Raw genomic sequence first — 19,838 nt, 5'->3', positions numbered from 1 at the left:
TGTGCTGTTTACGGCAAGTTTACAAATAATCTTTTGCCTGAAAATCGACCTCCTATAGGATATATATATATATATATATATATATATATATATATATATATATATATATACTTTTTTTATTTTTATTTTTTTGACAATTTTTTCTGCGTGTTTATGTAGATGTCGTGACTGGGCTTCCGTACAGGACTTATTTTTTTTAGCTTTTAAAATAGAGAAAAAAAAAAGAAAAGTGATTTAAGTATCTGTTGAACTTTTGTTTTTATTAATTATACTTCATCGATACTTAAATTTTGTAAATATTACCTACTAATGAGCGTATCAGAAGTACGCGAGTTACCGAATGATTTAAATTCTAGATTATAAGTAGGCGATTCGTTTTTTTGCTTATATATTTGCAGAGGAAAAAGTTCGCTAGTATAAAAACACATATTAAAAACAATGTCTTGGATACCGCTTGAATCCGACCCAAAGGTACGGTTAATTTGTTTATTAAAATTGGAAAAAATCTAAATAATCGTGTTAAATGTCAACAATGATTTTCAGGTTATGACGAAGGTGAGATTCCGCGCTTTTTAGATGAAAATGAAAGCTTTCCAGCTATAGGAGCGTGCGCTTATTCAAATACTTAAATGAGTACAGGTAATTTTAGCATTCCTATTTATATTTTACTTTTATTTAGTACCTGCACAAACTCGGTGTTCCTACACAATGGGGGCTGGTGGATATGTATGGCTTGGATCCAGACCTCCTAGCTATGTTACCAAAGCCTGTTTTAGCCATTATACTTCTCTATCCTGTTAATCCAAAGGTAGATAAATTTATCTTACCATAAAAATTAGTTTTTAACGAGTTTCAGTATATTTTTTTTAACCACTGACCTAATTCAGTTAGAGAATTATAAGGTAGAATTAGAGTCAAAAGAAAAGGAAAGTGGTGCTAGTAGTGATAAGCTTTATCACATGATCCAGTATGTCTCAAATGCTTGTGGTACTGTAGCATTAATTCATAGTATTGCAAATAATCTTAATCAGTAAGTCTTTACTTGAAGAAGATCTTATTTTCAAACATTATGAGATGAAAACACTGTAGGAGTTGATTTTTATTTTTAAACTGCTGCTCTGCATTCTTGATGTGTTCAATTTAGAATTCAGCTGGAAGATGGAGAGCTGAAAAAGTTCTTAGAAGATACTAAAAATTTGAGTTCTTCAGAAAGGGGTGAAAAACTTACTAAGGTTGAAGGTATTACTAATGCCCATGAAATATTCGCTCAAGAAGGACAAACTGAGGTAAAAATTTTTTTTTTGTGCTCTAATAGTATATTTGTCAGATGAGCAAGTGAAAAATTGTAACTGCATTATATAGGCTCCTGCAGAGGATGAAAAAGTGTTGTACCATTTTATAGCTTTTGTTGAAAGGGATGGATCAATATATGATCTAGGTAAATTTCTTTCTATAAAATGTTTTAATTAAATCGATAAAAAAGGCAAACAAATTATTTTTCTTTCAATGAAAGATGGTAGAAAACCATTTCCAATCAATCATGGTCCATCAAGTCCAGTAACTTTTCTTGATGACGCTGCCCGCGTATGCCGAGAGTACATGAAACGCAATCCAGATGAAGTACACTTTCATCTAATGGCTCTTACCGCGAATGAATAAATATGTTGGCTTCTCAAGGTGATATTTTATTATTTTCGCTACATGTATTTTTGTAATCTATTGCAATATCACGTTAAAATGATGTATTTAATTGATAATTTTGTAAAAAGAAATACAAAATAAAATCATGGCAAAAACCATTAACATTGTGTCATCATAATTTAACAAAATTCATTATTTTAATCTATTTAACGATTTTTCTCAGTAAAAATTATAAATATTTACGCAAATAATAAATATTTATAAAAATTTGACACGCAACTTTTAACTTTTGGTTGTTTTTTTTTTTTTTTTTTTTTTTATACTGTTGACTATAATATTGCTTCACTAGAAGCAGCAATTGATAGAAATCTTAAGATTACAGTATCAGCTAAGAAAACATTTTGTACATTTTTACACAGATGTTCGATTAACACGCCTATCTATAGAAAACGAGTATTAAAAGAAAAAAGTGATTTCTCGTAGGTGATTAAAGTTGAAATGAAAAAAACAAAAAAAATAGGTTTATATCAAGAGTTATTAAAACTATTGAAACATGGTGACGGCGTTCGTTCCTTCATATAACGTTTATCACGAAACTTATCTGTGCTTCTTCAGCATAAACAAAGCATCACAGCGCTTGATACTAAAAGATATTAAACACGCAATACAACAGCATCAGACGCATTCAGTATTTATATTGCTTTTTTTTCCTTATCACTGGAGTAGAGAAACAAAAATGGTTATCCAATTACTTTTTACATCCAAATCGTCATCCAATAGTCTCTGGTAATACGATCTTTTACCTCAGCGGCTAAAAATTTGTTTCCAACAGCTTTTGATTTCTTTTTCGTTTTGTTTGTTACACTTTAAAAAGACGAATCTGATTATATCTACAAAATTATGTTTATAAAAAAAAAAAAAAAAATGACGATGCGCTTCCTTTTACACGAAATCACGATAGTACACAACAATTTTGAAATAATAATGATGAGGATGATACCGATCGCGCGCGCGCCCTGTTAAAAGACTATTTGCTAAATGCCTTGACAATTTGCGTGACACTTTCGTAGGTGCCGGTCACGCAGCCGAGGAGGCCGATGACGAGGATGCAGATGTCCTTGCCGATAGTCCACTTGTCGAGGGTCGCGTTCTGCCAGCAAACGACGATCTCGATTATCGGGGGAAACAGGAGAGCCAGAGCCGTGCTGCTTACCGCCCCGACCAGCGAGATGAAGAGCCCGAGCTGCGGGATCGCCGCCGCCAGGACGACTGTAAAAGAGTTTGCGTGTTAATTAATAAAACCCACAACGCCTTCGTTCTTTTATTTTATTTTATTTTATTTTATTTTTTTTTTTTGGTTCAACTCACAAGTTAGGAAGCACAAGGACAGTCTGAACGCGAGCTCCGCGCAGGCGGGCCAGCCAAACGGGCCGTACTTGCTCTCGAATTGGGGCCACATGATGGCGACAGGTACATAAAATTGAAGAGCATAGGACAACAGGATGCTCATCGACAACGCGAGCTTTATGCACTGGGGTAAGCTGAAAATTAAAAAAATCAAAATTAGTCCTCTTGGCGCGCAGATGCGACACGGCGTTTTCTAAGTACGACACGTTAATGCCATACTATTATAACTACTGGACAAAGCAATCAATCGTAGACAGATCGTTGGGTTGCACTTTTCATACACTGGAGTCAAGGTATAATTTTGTTAATTAGGAAAAATAATGCTCTAGGGGTTAAAAAATAAATAAATAACAGCTGTCTACGTTTTAAAGCTTCAACTGAATGTATATAAAAGAAACCAATTCAAGGTTCTACGTTATAAAATTGAATAAAAACAACAAATGCACTCTTTTCATGCAAACAAGTTGTTCGAGCTTTGGCACACGCGTGCGTTATCTTACTGTTAAGTCGATAGATATTAACCTGTTGTATAAACTAAATCCTTCTCGTGGTACCCTTCAATATGAAATAAAAAAAAAAGATATAACAGTAACGTATTACATTAAATTGCGACTTATTTGTTAATGATCATCGTGTTGTTGTGAAAAATTGTGTTATTAGTCGTTAATTCGCTATTTTTGTTACTGTGTTATAAGATAGAGAGAAAAAAAATGATGTTTCAATGTTTTGAGCGAAAGTGTTTTATTTCAATAATGTAAATAATGTAGTATGTGCTGATTCGTGTGTAATGAAATGACAATGAATTATAAAAAGTAACTTACGTGTCGGATTTGGGCTCGAGATTCAAAGTGACGGATCCCAAGATATCTTCTCCGTATTTCAGGTACGACAAGAAACCGAGAGCCACAAACATAGCACCGACGATAATCATACCGACGTTCAGCACGCCCATTGGCCTGTCGAAGTTCTTTGGTTTTTTCATCTCATTCTTCAATGGTAACACCTACAAGTGCATATTAATAATTTTATTGGGGATTTTTTTTAACGAGCGATGTTGAGGAAACGATATCGCAATCGGTAAATAAGCATACGGGATAAAATTCGCAGACGTTTCATTGATAAAAACTCAATAACTTAAGTCTTTTATGCATTCAATGTCTTACTTCATTCCGCGATAAGAATCGAATTTAAACGCAAAGCGCTCGATCGTTTATCTGTACTTTTAGATCAAAACGTCACGAGGATGATGTTTGCATACAAGGTGATTTGATTAAATGCTTTCCATCGGTTGTTTGCGATTAACATCCGAATTGAAGATGCAACAACGCGCAAGTGAAATGAACAACTTACCAAAGTGATGCCCTCAAAGGAGTAGATGACGGTGCCGAAAAATAGGGGCCAGTTCTTCCAAGGGGCCACGTATCTTCGTTCGGAGATGGGGGGTAGGTCCTGACACACCATGTACAGGGTCGCCGCGTAGCCGGATATCACAAGTATGTTCGCCACGGAAGACACCGGGACCAGATACTTTAGGTTGCGGATGCACGTGCTCAGCATTATGGGGACCAGTGCGATGATCATGTGGACGTGGACGTCCAAGTTGAGGCCCCAGACTCCCAGCACCTGTTGGCACACAAATCGCACGGCGTGACAAGGTTTTTTTTCAAGGTAAGATTTGCGGTGATTTTTTTTTTTTTTTTCAAACTAACATTATTTCAAGGATACTTACGGTGTCGTCTCTGTAATAAAAAAAGGAGTTAAGCTTTGTGTGGTTGCAGGTAAAAGAATTGTGTTTTTTTTTTCTCTTTTTACTACGACATTTCTTATTATTGATGATATACACATATAAATATAGTTTTTTAATGGAAAGCACAAAAATCGTTAGTTATTAGTTAAATTTCACCTGCTCCATTTTCATGAAAGTAACAAAAACTATGAAAATGGAGCAGGTGATATTTTCATCTTCAGGCTTATAATAAATTTTGTTTGTTTGTTTTTTTGTTGATTTTATTTATCAAAACTGTGTTGCTCGTTTTGAAAATAAAACAGCCTGCAAATCACATGTTATGTATATGAAACTTTTGATGAATAACGTGCGTGAAATATATGGAGCACCCCAGTTAAAATAAACGGACAAATAAAATACGGGTAACGCTAGCGCGTCCCGAAAATAAATCTCACCTGCTGCATATTCGTAGAAATAAAGACAAAATAGACACAGCAAAATCCGAGTTGCGTAACGCATAGAAACAGATTAACTAATTTTCTGGAAAGACATAGAAAGTTATCAACGCTCTGCGTGAGTACGGACAGTTCATTATGGTTGGGTCGTTTACTGGAGATGATATTTTATATATAATATATGTCGAAGGACGTATATTGTTGATGCGATTGTTTATTGTTTGATGCAGACTGTATCTTCATTGTCATTTTTTGTTTTGTTTTGCAAGCAATGTGAGCCTCTTGGAAGTTGATTGTTTGCACAATGAATACGACATTTATAATATACGATGCTAAAATTTTACGGAAAGTCAAATTTTACATAATAAGAATTTTTATTTTATTTTATTTTTTTATTTGTTATTTTTTTTTTTTTTCAAAGAAAAAGAAAATTAATTCTTCCGCTGACGTTGACGCTGCCGAATTGAAAAAATTATTAAAAAGTAAACACATTGTAAGTAATAAAATAAATTGTAAATGAACGTAAATGTAACAAAAAAAAAAAAAAAAAAAACCATTTTTTGTTTGTTTTTAACAATAGATAGAAAATGGGCTTTGTTTCCATAAAATATGTAGTGTATCTACGAAACAAAAAAAAAAAAAAAAAAAAAATTAAATGACAGTAGTAGCAATAACAATAATAAATTTGAAACGGAAAAAAAAAAATGATGAAATAAAAATAAAAACAAAGGCGATGCGTATGAAGGCTGGCTTACCCGACTGATCGCTATCTAGACCGGAGAGCTGTTTAATCAATAGATCTTCTAAACCGCTGCCATACTACCTGCGACTGAGAGATTCTTGCGGACTCTCTCTATCAAGAGTCCATCAGCCTGGAAACAAAACCCAGAAAAAACCTTCTCTCCAGCTTTGTCTTTTATTTACGGTTCCCTTGTACAATTCAACACCCAGCGCAAAAGTGCATTTACGTGTGCTAGCCAATTTTCATTTGTTTATTTATTTGTTTTTCCCCTTTTACTACACGTGTTTGTAACTGTGCAATGCATTGACGTAAGCAGAATCAAGTACACATCGAAAATAACGAACGACATCAATTGGGCAGCGTCTTATTTTTCTTTTTATCTTCGATCGGAATATGTTTTAGTGCACAATTGGAAAGATCGAGCTACATATTGTTTATACATATCTTTGCAAGGTGTATATTTTTCAAGTTCCGACTGTGCACGACAAAATGAGCCAAAAATGACGTGTGAAATTAAATGACCATCAATCGGTCCCTTTCATTTGACGGGTACAAAAAATCATTTTTCATCGATATTATATTTGGGCGAAAATGAAAACGACCGACAATGAATATAATTATACGCTTGTCATGAGTGCGTATACAATTGTTGAATAACTCATGCGACGAGTACTCGTTTAATTGTGTGGCATCTGAAAATGCCTTACCTCATGAATACTGAATACTTTCGTAGGGCGAGGGGTCCGGTTGCGAAGCACATCTCTACCGTGCCCGCGTAGCCGGTCTGCGCGTCCGATGAATCGCCGAGCCTTCGCGTCACCTCCTCGTTGCACTTGAGCTGTCGAAATTTCAACAATATCATCTCATTAACGTCTCCACGAATCATCGTGGTTGAAAGAAAAAAAAAAAAAAAAAAAAAAAAAAAAAAAAAAAAAAAAAGAATATCTACCGCGACGAAAAGTCATCGCTGATGCGCGACGACGCGAAGCCTTGAATATAATTAGAAGAAAGAAAAAAAATGCATGTTGCAACTGATCTGATTAACCGGTAGCTCATTTTGTATATGCATGAGTAAAATACATGCACGCCAACGAATTTCATGAATATATAAATATATATATATGAATGGTATACATTTATATGTTGGCCATACGTACGAGCACGTGTTGGGCGTGGATGCATATGAAGCCGAGGAATATGGTGAGCGGCGGTGCGAGCAGGAGACCGGCGTTTTTGAAAGCGTCGCCGAGGGCAAAAATCCCCGAGCCGACGTTGCCCTTGAAGTGGTGCATCAACGTCTCCACGTACCTTTAAGTGTAATAACGAACTTTTTATTTTTCTTTTGCAACGATTGCACTGTTGTATTGATATTGTAGACTTACGATGTTGTGTGGGCAGGCGCTCCGCCGTGGCCATCGTCGCCGCAGCTTTTCCGCGCCTCGATATCCTTATCGAGCCGTAGAATCGGGTCTTTTGATTGAAAAGCTCCATAAGTGCTGTAATTTTTTATTTTTTTATTTAAATAGTTACCCATATCTCAGCTTTATTAACATACATCGTAATGATGTACATTTACATGTGATATAAAAGTTTTAGTTAAATAAAAATAATCTCTCGATTTATTTTACATCAGTCTCTCACCATATTAGACATATACAATGAATTGATCGCACGATATGAAGACCAAAAAAAATTATCTCGTTTAAAAGATGCTGTGATTTATCAATTACTCACGCGCCCGGGACTGAAGTACATATAGATATACGCTGTAATTTAGAACGAGATAAGAAAAAGTAAAATATTCCATTCCCTCGGACTTACTGAGGTAAGTACTAAAAAAAAAAAATGAAATTCCTCAACGTAATGGCTATCAATACAAACATCTGTCAAAAGCCAACGTCCAACTGCGGCTGATAAGCCATATCCGTGTTTGCGGTGATAAATTTTGTTCTACTCACTGAACAGTTTTGTACTATACAGATTTTTTTAACTGAACTTACGTCTTTAAATGGAACGTATCGCTTAGATGTTGTTTGTGTGCTATTAAAACAATATTGGCTGTTTTCTTGTCCGAATTCATCTCGAAGTACGTTATGTTACCAACTGACCAAGTAGAATATCAATCACTATTTATACAGAAGTGTACATATCTGTCGTGTATATATATAAACTCACACGCGCACGTTAAAACTCGAGGTTTAGTTAGGAACTCGGTGATAGTGCTGCATCGCAGCTGAATATCGGGCAACGTTCATCACCGGTCATTCATTAAAAGGTCGAAGCGCCAACTTTGAATACATTATGCGAATCGCGTGCACGAAGAAAAAAAAAAAAAATGAAAATTGCTTACTTCTCTTCTTTTTGCTGGGCTTCCTTGGAAACGTATATAGGCGGCTTGGTTGCTGAATTTTGAGTCGTCTTGGTGTGTAACTCCATCTAAAATGACATGCGATACCCCCCACATAAGTAAAGTAGTAGATGCACAAAAAACGAATGAGTGACTTGCGTGAAATTCGTCTTCCGGTTTAATGGGTAGTTTTAAAGTTAAGTGCAATAAAAAGGAAAAAAAAAAAAAAAAAGATCCAAGTCGTCGGAAACAATGACGCATTCCACACTGTACAATTACCATCGGGTCATCACTTATCTAGTGAAAGGTAATTTCAGCGTTTGTCCAGATGCTATACATTATTTATTGTATCTCGTATGGTCTAGTACAATTACTACAGAAGCTCTATTTTGCTCGGAAGCTAAGACTTACTTGTGCTCCTTTGAAATGCGTTTCGGCAAAACTATTCAGATTATTGTGCAATTCTTTAAAAGATTTTCCAAATAATCGAGCAAGCAAAATGACATATGGACTCTGCGAAACCGTCGACGATTATTTTTATTTTATTTTTTCAAACTCCAAAACATTGAGCGTACGAAGTATGTACAAAAGTTCGCTTCGAGTCGCCCAGGCCTGTGGAATTTTTGCAGCCTCTGCACACTGAGTCAGAACTTGGGCGATAAACGCGACGGCGTTTTTCCCCTCCCGGAGAATTTTTCCGCTCAAGATAATAGGACATGGGGAATGTCATATCGAGTAGTATCCATGAGAACTAAAGTATATGAGGAAATCCACAAAAAATGGCCCTTTTTTTGTCTCCCATTTTAATAATAACAATTTTTTTAAGGTACACCTTCGAGATGGGGCTTATTTTACTCGTGATGCCTTGTACACCGTGAGAGGAAAAACATGCACATGGGTTTCAACGGAGGTGACACCGTTTTTTTTTGCAATTTATATGCTATTATTATATCTAAACCTATATCATTTATACAGATATAATTTTAACACGCAAATCGCGGAAAAAGGGTGTCACCCTCACTGTAATCCATGTACACGGCACTACGAGTAAAATGAGCCCGGTTTCAAGGAGATGGCTCGAAAAAATTTGTTTATTTAAATGGGGGACGCAAAAACGGGTAATTTTTCGTAGATTTCTTCATACATATACATAGGCCGTTCCGAATGGTACTTCTCGATCCCGACTAAAATGTGTGTGTCGTTGTAGAATCGCACAATTTCCGTGGCTACGCAGCTGCGAACTGTAAAATAATCTACGGGCAACCAAACATGAAAAACAGCGGGGACTAAAAACTAAGTAAGGAAGTCATTAAACACTGGATCGTAAATCGTGAGGATTTCGGTCCTGCTGGGAAACTGTAAAATACACACGCACACGCACACGCACACGTAGTTGTATGGACGCACCGACTCCATCTCGGCTCGCCTTGGCTTAAAACGTCCGTGACGGTGTGGTACAGGGGAGTCGAGTAGGCGCGAAGCCCAGTGTGGCTGCTGCGGCAGCTAATCACCGTTGCTGACGATGGTATTTTTCTCGAAGGTACTTTTCAAGGGTTTGCCTATGCAAGGTGCCTCGCTCGCCACCCGAGTCATTTGTACCTACAGTGTTGTACAATTAACACAAGTTTATAGATCATCATCAGTGCTGCATCTTTTCTTTTTTTTTTTTTTTTTAACTTTATGGCGTTGATGGAATCAGATGTTTGATGGCGTACATGATTGTCCAATTGATTTACTAATCAAGTTTTTGCACAATAATCGGTGCTATTTGCTTAAAAAGATACCCTAAAGGACTATTTCCCTCTCTTTCTCGCAATTAAATTATTTGAATCATATATCTCCTTAACTGTTTGATCGTTAAATATTGATGGATCGATACCGTGGTTTTTTGAGGTATGAAGTTACAATAAAATTGGTTTATTTGTCATAGTTTTATTAAAAAATACCATTGCCCCTGTGTCGAGAAATTCCTCTGAAGTAGGGCTTTTTTAAATTTCATCACCTATAGTTAAATTTTCAATTGATAACGAAATTTAATATTCTCGGATGTCTATAAAACAAAAGGACAAGGTTGTTAAACTTTACTCGTAAACAATGTTTCAAACTTCCGATCACTCGTGCAATCAATTTATTTGCAATAAATCATAGCAGTGATTACGACGGTTAATGATTTTAAAGAGTTTTCGATTTCCTTACTCCTTGAGATGGAGAGATTACCGAGCGATTCGAGTATCGGTCGTTGCGCGAGTTAAAAAGCAAAAATTTCGTCAAAAAGGAAACGACAAGAGGGAAAATTCTGATCAACCTTGTGAAGCGAGCACCCACGGGAGAGCGGTATAACAAACGAGTGTTAAATAAATGATGACCGCATCAAGATAATTACGCGGTAATCGGATGATTCACGGCTCTCGGCAAATTCAAGACTCTACGATGTTAATAATAAAAGCACGGTCGCGTCACCGCGTCGCATAATAATGCAAGGCACCTATAATACACGTAAATACATGTACGGACGTGGCGACGAGATCACCCCCGAAAGATCGGCGTCTCCGTATACCCCCAAACACTCTACTATGTCGAAGCTTGCGGATTAAGAGGCAATAAATAACAATTGGCGCGCCGAGTAACACGAGCCGATTGCCAACTTGAAAAAAAAGCCGCATCCGGCGCTCCGAATGTATTTTCGATCGGTCGCCGCAATCGGTATTGAACGGCTGCGTGTATTTATACATCGGCTATCTCGTCGTCTTGGAATCGTGACATTTGCACGAGCGCTTCGACAGCCAGAGAGGAAGAGAGAAAAGACGACATGGCTCCGAACTTGCTGATTTAGCCGGTCTTTTCATTATTTTAATACTTGGAACCGTGACCTCTGGCAAAATCGTCGTGTTACACATACGTATACGGTTAATTTGATTGGCCGGAAAGAAGAGAGAGAGAGAGAAAAAAGAATAAGAAGCAAGCGAGCAAGGAGCCACTGATTGACTTTGATAAATGCCACTTGATTCGGCCTGTGGTTCGTATAACGCACTTGCAGCGGTAGCCGTTAAATCATCGTCCCTTTCTTTTGTTTGGATGGCATGAAAAAACGCGAGGGGAAAAAAAATAAATCATCGTTTTGCATTCAACGTCTCTTTCAATGATTCCCAAGTGGCTCGTGAGCGAATTAAACTTTTTTTTTTCTTTCTTTTTTTCCCAACGATTTATTATTGTGCGCATGAAGCGAAGACCAACGATTACCTAAATGATGCGTCGTTGGAAATTTTCCTACCGAAAATTACTTCCAAGTACACGACCGTCGCTGAATTAAGTAAGCGCTCTTATTTTTGCGGCAACTCCGAGAGTCTATTTTCTTTGCTCTGTGTTGGTGATAAGTGTTTTAAAACAACAACAACAAATCAATCAGTTATTCATTCATTGTTTTATCAATTTTTTTATTTTTCTTAAAACAATTGGCCGAAAAAAGACAATACTTCTCTTGCAGATTAAATATAAACAGCACGCTTGTAACCTCCAAGAATTCATTTTCGATAGATTTGGTTATTCCCTAATGATATCACTATTGTTGCACCCTACATCGGCTATAAACTCGGTTCAATCGTGATCGTATACTCTTTGTTTTTTCAACTTAGTTTCAGAAGTACCCGTTTATTTTCTCTATATACTTTGGCTTCCGTCAAATGTTTACAGCGCCACCCGCGATACTATATGCAACGAACAAGTTCTAAGCGCCTAATATCCGAAAAATAAACATCTGTACTAATTTTAGTGCCATTTAAACTCTCGGCTGTCGCAGAGAAATTTTAACCCATTTATATAGACGTAACTGCGCGTTGTCTCGGCAAAGATATCGTAAATTTGTTTGTTCGTCCGCCGCGGTCTTCTTGGCGAGTCAAAAGTCCAGACGACATCAGTCAGGTAATCTCACTTCCTCGAGTTGCGTAACCCACAGAGCGCGTGGAAAGGAAAGAAAAAACAAAAATATAATGACCAATCGCTCATCCCCTGTTGAATTGGCACGAGAGCCGCGATCCACCGTCGTCGCTCCTCGATTTCGCGTGTATACAGAGCACCGGCCCCATTGGCGAGAGAGGTTTTCACGGGAGACACGAAATGGACCGCGCCGGTGTATACCCACACCGAAAAAGGGGGACCCTCGGAATAGCGTCTTCTTCGAGCCGGCAGCGCGCGACGCCAATAGGTACGGTCCGCGCTATCTTTAGCGGGGACTTTTGGCGGGTGCCAAGCCCTTTTTGCTCTTTCGAACCGGAATGTCCTACTATTTCGGCGTGTCCGTCGAGTTTTTGCCACGCTCGGTCGCCGATTGCGCAGGCCGATTTTGTAATTACTTTTTTCGCTGCTGCTCTCACACCTCGTGATCGGAAAATTTTCAACTGCACCCGAGTGTGAGAAAGCGAGGGGGCGGGGAGAGAAGAAAAAAAAAAAAAAAGATCGAAAATCGGCAGTGCTCCAAGATTGCGCCGCACGAAAATCCGATATACGAGTGTCGGGCTGCAAGCGACTCGACGCAATAGCCGGATAGTCTCCGACTTATAAGCGGTCTCCGAGACTGACGTATAGGTATTTTACGTTTTTTTGTATGCTTTACGGTCGACTCCTTGGGCTCTGTTTTCCTTCGCAAAGCCGATTGATTTTCTTACGTAAGGATAACGAGGGTATTACTTGTAATTACGCAACCGTTGTCTCTGACGCCGACGCTATTGAGATCTGTTGGGAAAATATACTGAAAAATGTACAGATAGACGATTAGGTTCCGATGTCACCGATGTTTTTCAATCGATCGTTATCAAAGAAGCCGATCGCGTGATCAAATAGATGGAACTCCAGTAGGGTGTCTTGCTTCTTTTCTTTCTTTTTTTTTTTTTTTTTTTACGTATTCAATGCGTATCTTTTTTTTGGCAGCGATCATGGTTGGTCAATGTTTTTCTAATAGGCGAACCATCGTTGGTGTACTTGTTTCTCTCGATTAAATAAAGTTTTTTTTTTCTTTTTTTTTTAATGATTAACGATTTTCCCCGTAGTTTTGGACGGCATGCAATCACACCGAAATTACGTCTCGTTGATACACCCGCAAAGTTAGCTCAAACACACCGTTAGAGTGTCTCATAAAAACCAACGCATCTCTCAAAAGAGGCGATGAAAATTATTAAAAAAAAAAAAAAATTAATTCACACTCATTACCAGGAACTTGAAACACTGTTATTATTGACACAGTTGTGCCAATTATGATACGAACACTTGATCACGAACAACAAACGATCGAAAAAAAAAAAAATAATAATAAAAATAAATAAACAATAAACCGGTGCAGTTTATACTCCGATGATCGTAGTAGTCGTTGATCTTCAAACTCGCACTCAACACTGACCGAATGATTGACGGATCGATGCCGATCACCTTCGATCGATACCATTTAGTTGTATACCGGGGAGGTCTGACGAAAGCTTATATACATCATAGGTATAATGTATTGGTATTGGTGCAAGTCTGTGTACCTGCCCGATGGCTGCAAACACGCGTCACCGGGGGGGACTTGACTATACGAGGCTGGTTATAGAGATATGGATTAGTTTGGCAGTGACTTTAACTCACGAAGCGCCAAAATAGATCTCGAGTCTTGAGCCGACGTGCATTTGTCGAATGGATGCGCCTGATGTTGCGCCAGAGACTCGACGCAAACCTGCACATATATGGGCTTTGTTGCAGGCTCCAAAATATAAGAAAAAAAAAAACGACCTTTGTCCTTTGCTCGAGTTATTCGTAATACCGTACTATCCAAGTAGAGCCAACGAAACGCTATAAATTTCGTGTTGACAAATCTCTGGTACCGATCGAAAGGTTCCATCGAGCCACGCTAAGTATATATATATATATATATATATATATATATATATATATATATATATATATATATATATATATATATATATATATATATATATATTATTTCCTCACTGCGTGTTCTTCTTCTTCTTTTCTTTTGTCATTTTTACCGAGAAGCCTGTACCACTTGGGGGAAGAATGCGCTAATGATCAAATATGAGCTAACGATTGCGCAACAACTACCGTTTCACATAATATAGGCGTCCCGTGAGAAAAGCGTGCACGACGAGAGTGTGTAACCACATGATTTATCTGCACGCGATTTAATCGACACGAAGTTTCGGAATTCCTGCTTTGATACAATCTTCTTCTTCTTCTTCGTGAGTTATTTTAATAACGAAGGAATCGCGTGCCTCTCCGCGGATCATGTCGCGCCACATACACATTTTCAATCCCCAGAGTGTATGTGCATGTGTGTAGGTATGGTTGTTTGTATACTTTGAGCCTCGGATCTCTAATTGCAACGAACAACAGACGATGAGCTTTTTTTTTTTTTTTTTTTTTTTTTTTTTTTTAATCACCCTTAATCATCAGCATTTCGAGTGTAATTGTAACAGCAACATTATCCAATAAAACGATCGCGCACGCGTTTTTAATCACGCGGATGATTCACGTTTACGATTTGTTATTGTGCAGATATATACGAATGGGCACTTCAGTTTGCCGGCTAGAATAAAGGTATGCATTTTTGCCGATAACCAAGTAACTCTGGTAAAATAAAGACTTGCAGTCACGGTATGCTGAATCAGCATGAAATTTCTTCTTTTTTTTTTTTTTTATATACTATATATGCTTACAATATTTTTTTTTCGCGGTAGATTTACTCTTTTCCCGTTATAAAGGCAAAAGTATATTTGAATCAAAAGAGACGTGACTCGAAATTCAAAAAGCTTTTATCGCCAAATGACTAATACAAATTTTCTTATCTCAATCCGTCTGAGCGATTTACAGCACCGGTAAATTCAATTGCATATAAAGTTCGCGATGGTTGTGATTCCTCCTCGGGCGCGCTTGTAAACACTTGGTTTTCCATACCGATTTCTGTGTATATATTATGCGTACTTACGTATGACAAAAATCCACGCCAATGCATTCGAAAAGATGAATCGGCCGGCAAATCCGGAAATAACATTTGTTTCATCGCTCGGAAAATAATTGAACACGATCGCCGGCTCGAAGCGTAGCTAAGTTTAGAATTAAATCTATAAGTATAACTATATGCTCGTGTAAAAAAGCCCGCGAGTGCGCCGCCGCTCCAACTTTAAGCGCACGTGTGTGCATGTACAACCGCATTTGTCTACAACGGGGGGGGGGGGGCTAAACCCATCGCACACGCGTTGTACCTATGCACTGATGCACGTGTACTTATATGTGTATCTCCGAGACAAGGAGGCTCGATTCGGAAGTTTGCGTGCCAAAAGCCTGGCTTTTAGCGCACTGCACGCCGACGCCCTTGGGACTTGCTAACGAAGACGAATTTGCAGATATTTAGGTGCATATACCGATAATGCGCGGCGCATGCGAGCATGTGCAGTGTGCATATACGTGGAAGGGCTGATGCTTCGTTGGCTAACGGGTTATCGTAAAAATAAATCCGTGTTTTTCTCTATTTTCCAAAATGACGCTATTTCCCATCCATACCAATACAGAATTACTTGCTTAATGACTTGATAATAACGGAATGTTTTTTTTTTTTTTTTTTTTTTTTTCACACTCTTAACCTGTTATTGGTACACATTCAACTGATTTCCTTTCCACAATGACGCTATTTCGAATCTATCGAAATACGGAATAACTTACTTAATGACTTAATAATGACGGAATTTTTTGTATTATCATGAATACATGCAACCTGTTATCGGTATACACATTCGAGTTCGGAACGATGACCTATCGCATCCATTATACAGAGACACCCGCTAGGCCAAGGTCAGGGCGCATCGATAATTGGTGATAGGGAGGAGGGGGAGGTAACAAACAAATACGAAACTAAGCGCAATAATCGGGTTAAGTGTAGGAGTACCTAAATACTCGACGCAGCGTAATCGCTCGAACTGCTTTCAACTGCAATAAATTGTCCACTTTTTATACACCGATAGGACACATAATTTGGATTCGTCAAGCCAATGAAATTAGCCGCCGGGTCTTTGTGCGTCATGATAAAAAACACTCGTGTCGCGTACACCAATAAGTAAGTACTCGATATTCATTAGTATACCGCGGGTATATCGGCTCGAAGGTCCTTCGCGGCCTCTGTGTACATATCGTAATAATTGTCCATCGGCTCTCTCTCCTCTTACTTCCTTCGCGAGTAAAACTATGGCAGTGGTTCAATGAAAAAAGAGAGGAAGGAGAGACTCGTGCTCGTAGCAGAGAAAGAGAGAGAAAAAAAATGTATCCGATTGAAATCAAAAGTATGTAGGTATATCTTACGTCGGGGGGGGGGGGAAGCTCGATCGCGACGCGAGCGTGCGAACGAGTCGGCTTTGGAGTATAACAGCGCGATGGTCTGGTTAAGGTTTCTATTTTTTTTTTTTTTTTTTTCCCTCGCCTCGCTCTTTTTTTTGCGGTAGACGCAAGGTTGAGGAACGCCGTCTCTCTCCCTTTTGCGAGAGTCACGGCGGTTGGAGGGGAAAAAAAAAGATCGCGGTTAATTGTTTAAGGCGATTGTAAATAAATCGCGGCAGCGTTTATCGGTGACTCGCGAGATTGTGGGGAAATTTTTTTTGTCCTCCTTACCAGCGGCTCCGCAACCATGTATAGGTAACATACATAATTATAAGTATTGACTCTCGGCTCCGCGTTTAATTTAATTCTTATTTTTAACAACGGGAAAGAGCGTACCAAGTGTCACCCGAGTCTATTTCCTCGTTTGCTGCAGAAAAAAAAAAAAAAAAAAAAAAAAAAAAAAAAAAAAAAAAGCAAAGTGTCAAATTTTTTGATAACAACGACATGAACATAATGCTCCGTTGGTCCCGGAACACTATTGGCTTATCCGTGTAACATGTCTTATCGACAAAATAGTTTCGATTGGATGTACATACATGTATTGGAAATAAAAATAGATAAAAGTATAGTCTACAGGATAGTGGGTGTATTGTACATATTTACATATATATATATATATTAGCCGGGCGAGGGAAAACGAACCTCGTATCTCGCGGTGCTGTGGACGACGGGGGTGCTGTATTGGTGATCCGATTGTAGGCCCGTGGTCAGCTGCCCATTGATAAGTGACGGCTGGTTCTCCCCCGGTAGCTCGCGCTCGGGTGCAGCGTCTTCTTCGCCGTGGTGCCGCTCGAGTTGGACAACACGCCTGAAGTTTTACGGATAACTCGAGGTTGCCCCGTACTACGAGGTCCGTGTCACCGCAAGTGTGTGTATATGTATATAAATATATATGTGTATGCGTATGCGAGTGGAGGGTGAATTTGCACCGAGAGGGGCTCCCCTGGCACTTGGAAGTCGGTGTAGCGCGTGGAGTACGACGACCGAGGCGAGACTGCGGCTTTACGTGGACGCCGGGGGGCTGCTTGCTGCTCCACAAAATATTTTTACGCGGCCGGTGCAGATACGCTCAACAGCCTGCGAGCGGCTCTGTGGCTGGCTGACTGCCGTGTCTGCCGTATACCCCACCCCTGTGCCACGGCAGACACGTGCTGCCCGACGCTAATGTGTTCCATCCTCGTCGTCGCCGTTTCTCCCTCGCGCAGTTCACTTGTGTGTGTGTGTGTGTGTGTGTAGATAAAACGCGATACGTCTATACCATTGCGTGCTCTTTGTGTGTAGGTGCCACCACCAGAACGTGTCGATGCTCCCTCCTATATTTACACTCGTACGTGCGATGGCATACCTATACGCGATTTTTTCTCTCCGAAAGGCACCAGATGTGTGTTTTTTGCTCTCGTGGTGATGGCTGCATCTTAGAATAATTACTCCCTTCCCCCCCCCTCCCTTCCTTTCATCGCTCCTTACGAATACTGTACCCATCTGGTGTGGCCGAGCTCAAAGGGTGGAAAAGTACTGGAAGAAGTACCAGTTGTATATACGGACATGTGCTCCGCACCATGCCGCTTTCTCTCTCTTTTTTTTTTTTTTTTTTTTTTTTTTCCCTCCTTTTCTCGTTTTGCTGCGTTTGTCCGTCTCTCCCTCTTACATGTACATAAGTATACTTACGCCAACTTGTACGTATTCCACCACCAAATCCGGACGTACTTAAAAATACTTACACTCTTGGCATTGAATAACTTTCGTGGAAGCTGCGTGTTGAGGTCAAAGGGTTGAAAGTTGTGGGAAACAAAAAACCGAACGAAAAATAATCATTGGAAAAGTAAAATCACAACGACTGTATTGCCTCTATACAAATTTAATTGTAATAGTATACAGACATCAAAAGAAAAAATCAGGACAAAACGTTGTTTCTTATTTCATAACGCATTTGATAAAATGTCATTACCAGGTAAACTTCCGATTTTTCGAAACTCGTCTTTGAGCGATTTCTAATTATTGATTTGATGGAACATTACGCGATACAAGTAGATGATGTACACCTCCACGTGTAATTTAAAAATAAATTTTTGCAACAATTGTAAACCATAATATATTTTTTTGTCATTCCATTCTTATCGCAACAATATTGCAGTTTACGAGCAATAATAACACATCGTGTACATGTCATTTTATCAATTCGACACGGCAATTATCAACCATGTGTAGCGTTATTCAAAGAGCATCGCTATTACCACAGCTGATAACACGTTCGCCCTCGCTTCCTTCACTACCACCGCTTTTTGCACTTGCAATCAATCGTGCGCTGCAACTAGAGCTGTTTTCTTTCCAAAGGACGCGACGTTATTGCGTATTTGAAAATATTGTCTCGGAAGAAAAATATTATCCTTTATGAACTTTCTTTTTTTTTTAATCATTTACGAGCAACAAAAGTTGGAATTTATTTTTACAATCGTTCGCTTCTCTGATGACAAATTATTTTCTTATCTCAAACATTCTTGCGAACAAAGTTTATTATGTATTTTAAACGAATAAATGCTCGATTGTTAACGTTTTGGATTAAAAAAATTAAAAAAAAAAAAAAAAATTAGCCCGACGAAACGATTATTTTAAATCGGATTAACATTAATTGACCAAACAAATCGGTAGAATTACGATGTGTACCAAAAAATAATAATAAAAAAAAAAAAAAAAAAGAATTCGGTTCATTGAAACGTGCGGTGCCCGCGTATTTTTCCGCCACTCATCTCTGCGTACTTGGCGGCGCGTCTGTTCCGCGCGATGAAATGTCAATAAGTTTATTAACAAGTGCACTCCACTTGACCCTTTACTCTTGCCTCCGTGTATACTCAAATATAAGATTCTAACGCGCACATGCAACATGTTTGTTACACCAAGCCAGAGAAAAAAGAAAATCAATCATACATCGGATCGATGACTAGAAATTATGCGTTATTGGGCCAATATGCGTGTCTTTACAAGCGTTAATTTCAATTCCGTGCCATTACTTTTTATCCTTTTTCCACCGTATGGTTCGATGTTTATCGCCAATAAACCGCAATTTACCTACATTTCCTCATTGGGCCGAATAACGCCGATGATCAATCC

General features: G+C 38.6%; 2 protein-coding genes across 6 annotated transcripts; one reads left to right on the top strand and one right to left on the bottom strand.

The window, feature by feature from the left end:
• Positions 1-245: 245 nt before the first annotated feature.
• Uch (Ubiquitin carboxyl-terminal hydrolase) lies at positions 246-1,787 on the top strand. Its single transcript, XM_014354288.3, has 7 exons — positions 246-471; positions 544-555; positions 680-808; positions 888-1,030; positions 1,145-1,286; positions 1,363-1,438; positions 1,514-1,787. The coding sequence occupies exons 1-7, from the start codon at positions 439-441 to the stop codon at positions 1,657-1,659; spliced, it is 681 nt and encodes a 226-aa protein (XP_014209774.2). The 5' UTR covers positions 246-438; the 3' UTR covers positions 1,660-1,787.
• On the bottom strand, positions 1,444-17,830 carry LOC106640300 (proton-coupled amino acid transporter 2). 5 transcript variants are annotated; one of them, XM_014354285.3, is made up of 12 exons: positions 17,373-17,830; positions 9,726-9,917; positions 8,322-8,407; positions 7,354-7,467; positions 7,129-7,279; positions 6,679-6,809; positions 5,230-5,314; positions 4,399-4,671; positions 3,870-4,051; positions 3,571-3,603; positions 3,010-3,182; positions 1,444-2,910 (listed from the first exon to the last, which is right to left on the bottom strand). In XM_014354285.3, exons 2-12 carry the CDS (start codon positions 9,732-9,734, stop codon positions 2,669-2,671), a joined length of 1,479 nt encoding a protein of 492 aa, XP_014209771.2. In that variant the 5' UTR covers positions 9,735-9,917; positions 17,373-17,830; the 3' UTR covers positions 1,444-2,668. The 5 variants fall into 5 exon arrangements, with proteins under 5 accessions (XP_014209771.2, XP_014209770.2, XP_014209772.2 ...); XM_014354284.3 differs by lacking the exon at positions 17,373-17,830 and adding an exon at positions 13,521-13,753; XM_014354286.3 differs by lacking the exon at positions 9,726-9,917.
• Positions 17,831-19,838: the final 2,008 nt, after the last annotated feature.

The sequence above is a fragment of the Copidosoma floridanum genome, unplaced genomic scaffold (genome assembly GCF_036245765.1).
Source record: "Copidosoma floridanum isolate Cflo_tuat_1 unplaced genomic scaffold, Cflo_Japanese_pri ptg000006l, whole genome shotgun sequence".
Lineage (NCBI taxonomy): Eukaryota > Metazoa > Arthropoda > Insecta > Hymenoptera > Encyrtidae > Copidosoma > Copidosoma floridanum.
This window is presented reverse-complemented; position numbering and strand designations above follow the sequence as displayed.

Bases quoted from the DNA above. Each gene is read 5' to 3' on its own strand.
- Uch (XM_014354288.3), top strand. From the start codon at position 439: ATGTCTTGGATACCGCTTGAATCCGACCCAAAG. The intron at 809-887 runs GTAGATAAATTT...GACCTAATTCAG, and splicing joins TCTATCCTGTTAATCCAAAG to TTAGAGAATTATAAGGTAGA. The intron at 1,031-1,144 runs GTAAGTCTTTAC...TGTTCAATTTAG, and splicing joins ATTGCAAATAATCTTAATCA to AATTCAGCTGGAAGATGGAG.
- LOC106640300 (XM_014354285.3), bottom strand. The intron at 6,810-7,128 runs GTACGTATGGCC...AAATTTCGACAG, and splicing joins TCCACGCCCAACACGTGCTC to CTCAAGTGCAACGAGGAGGT. The intron at 3,183-3,570 runs GTTAATATCTAT...TTTAATTTTCAG, and splicing joins GGATTTAGTTTATACAACAG to CTTACCCCAGTGCATAAAGC.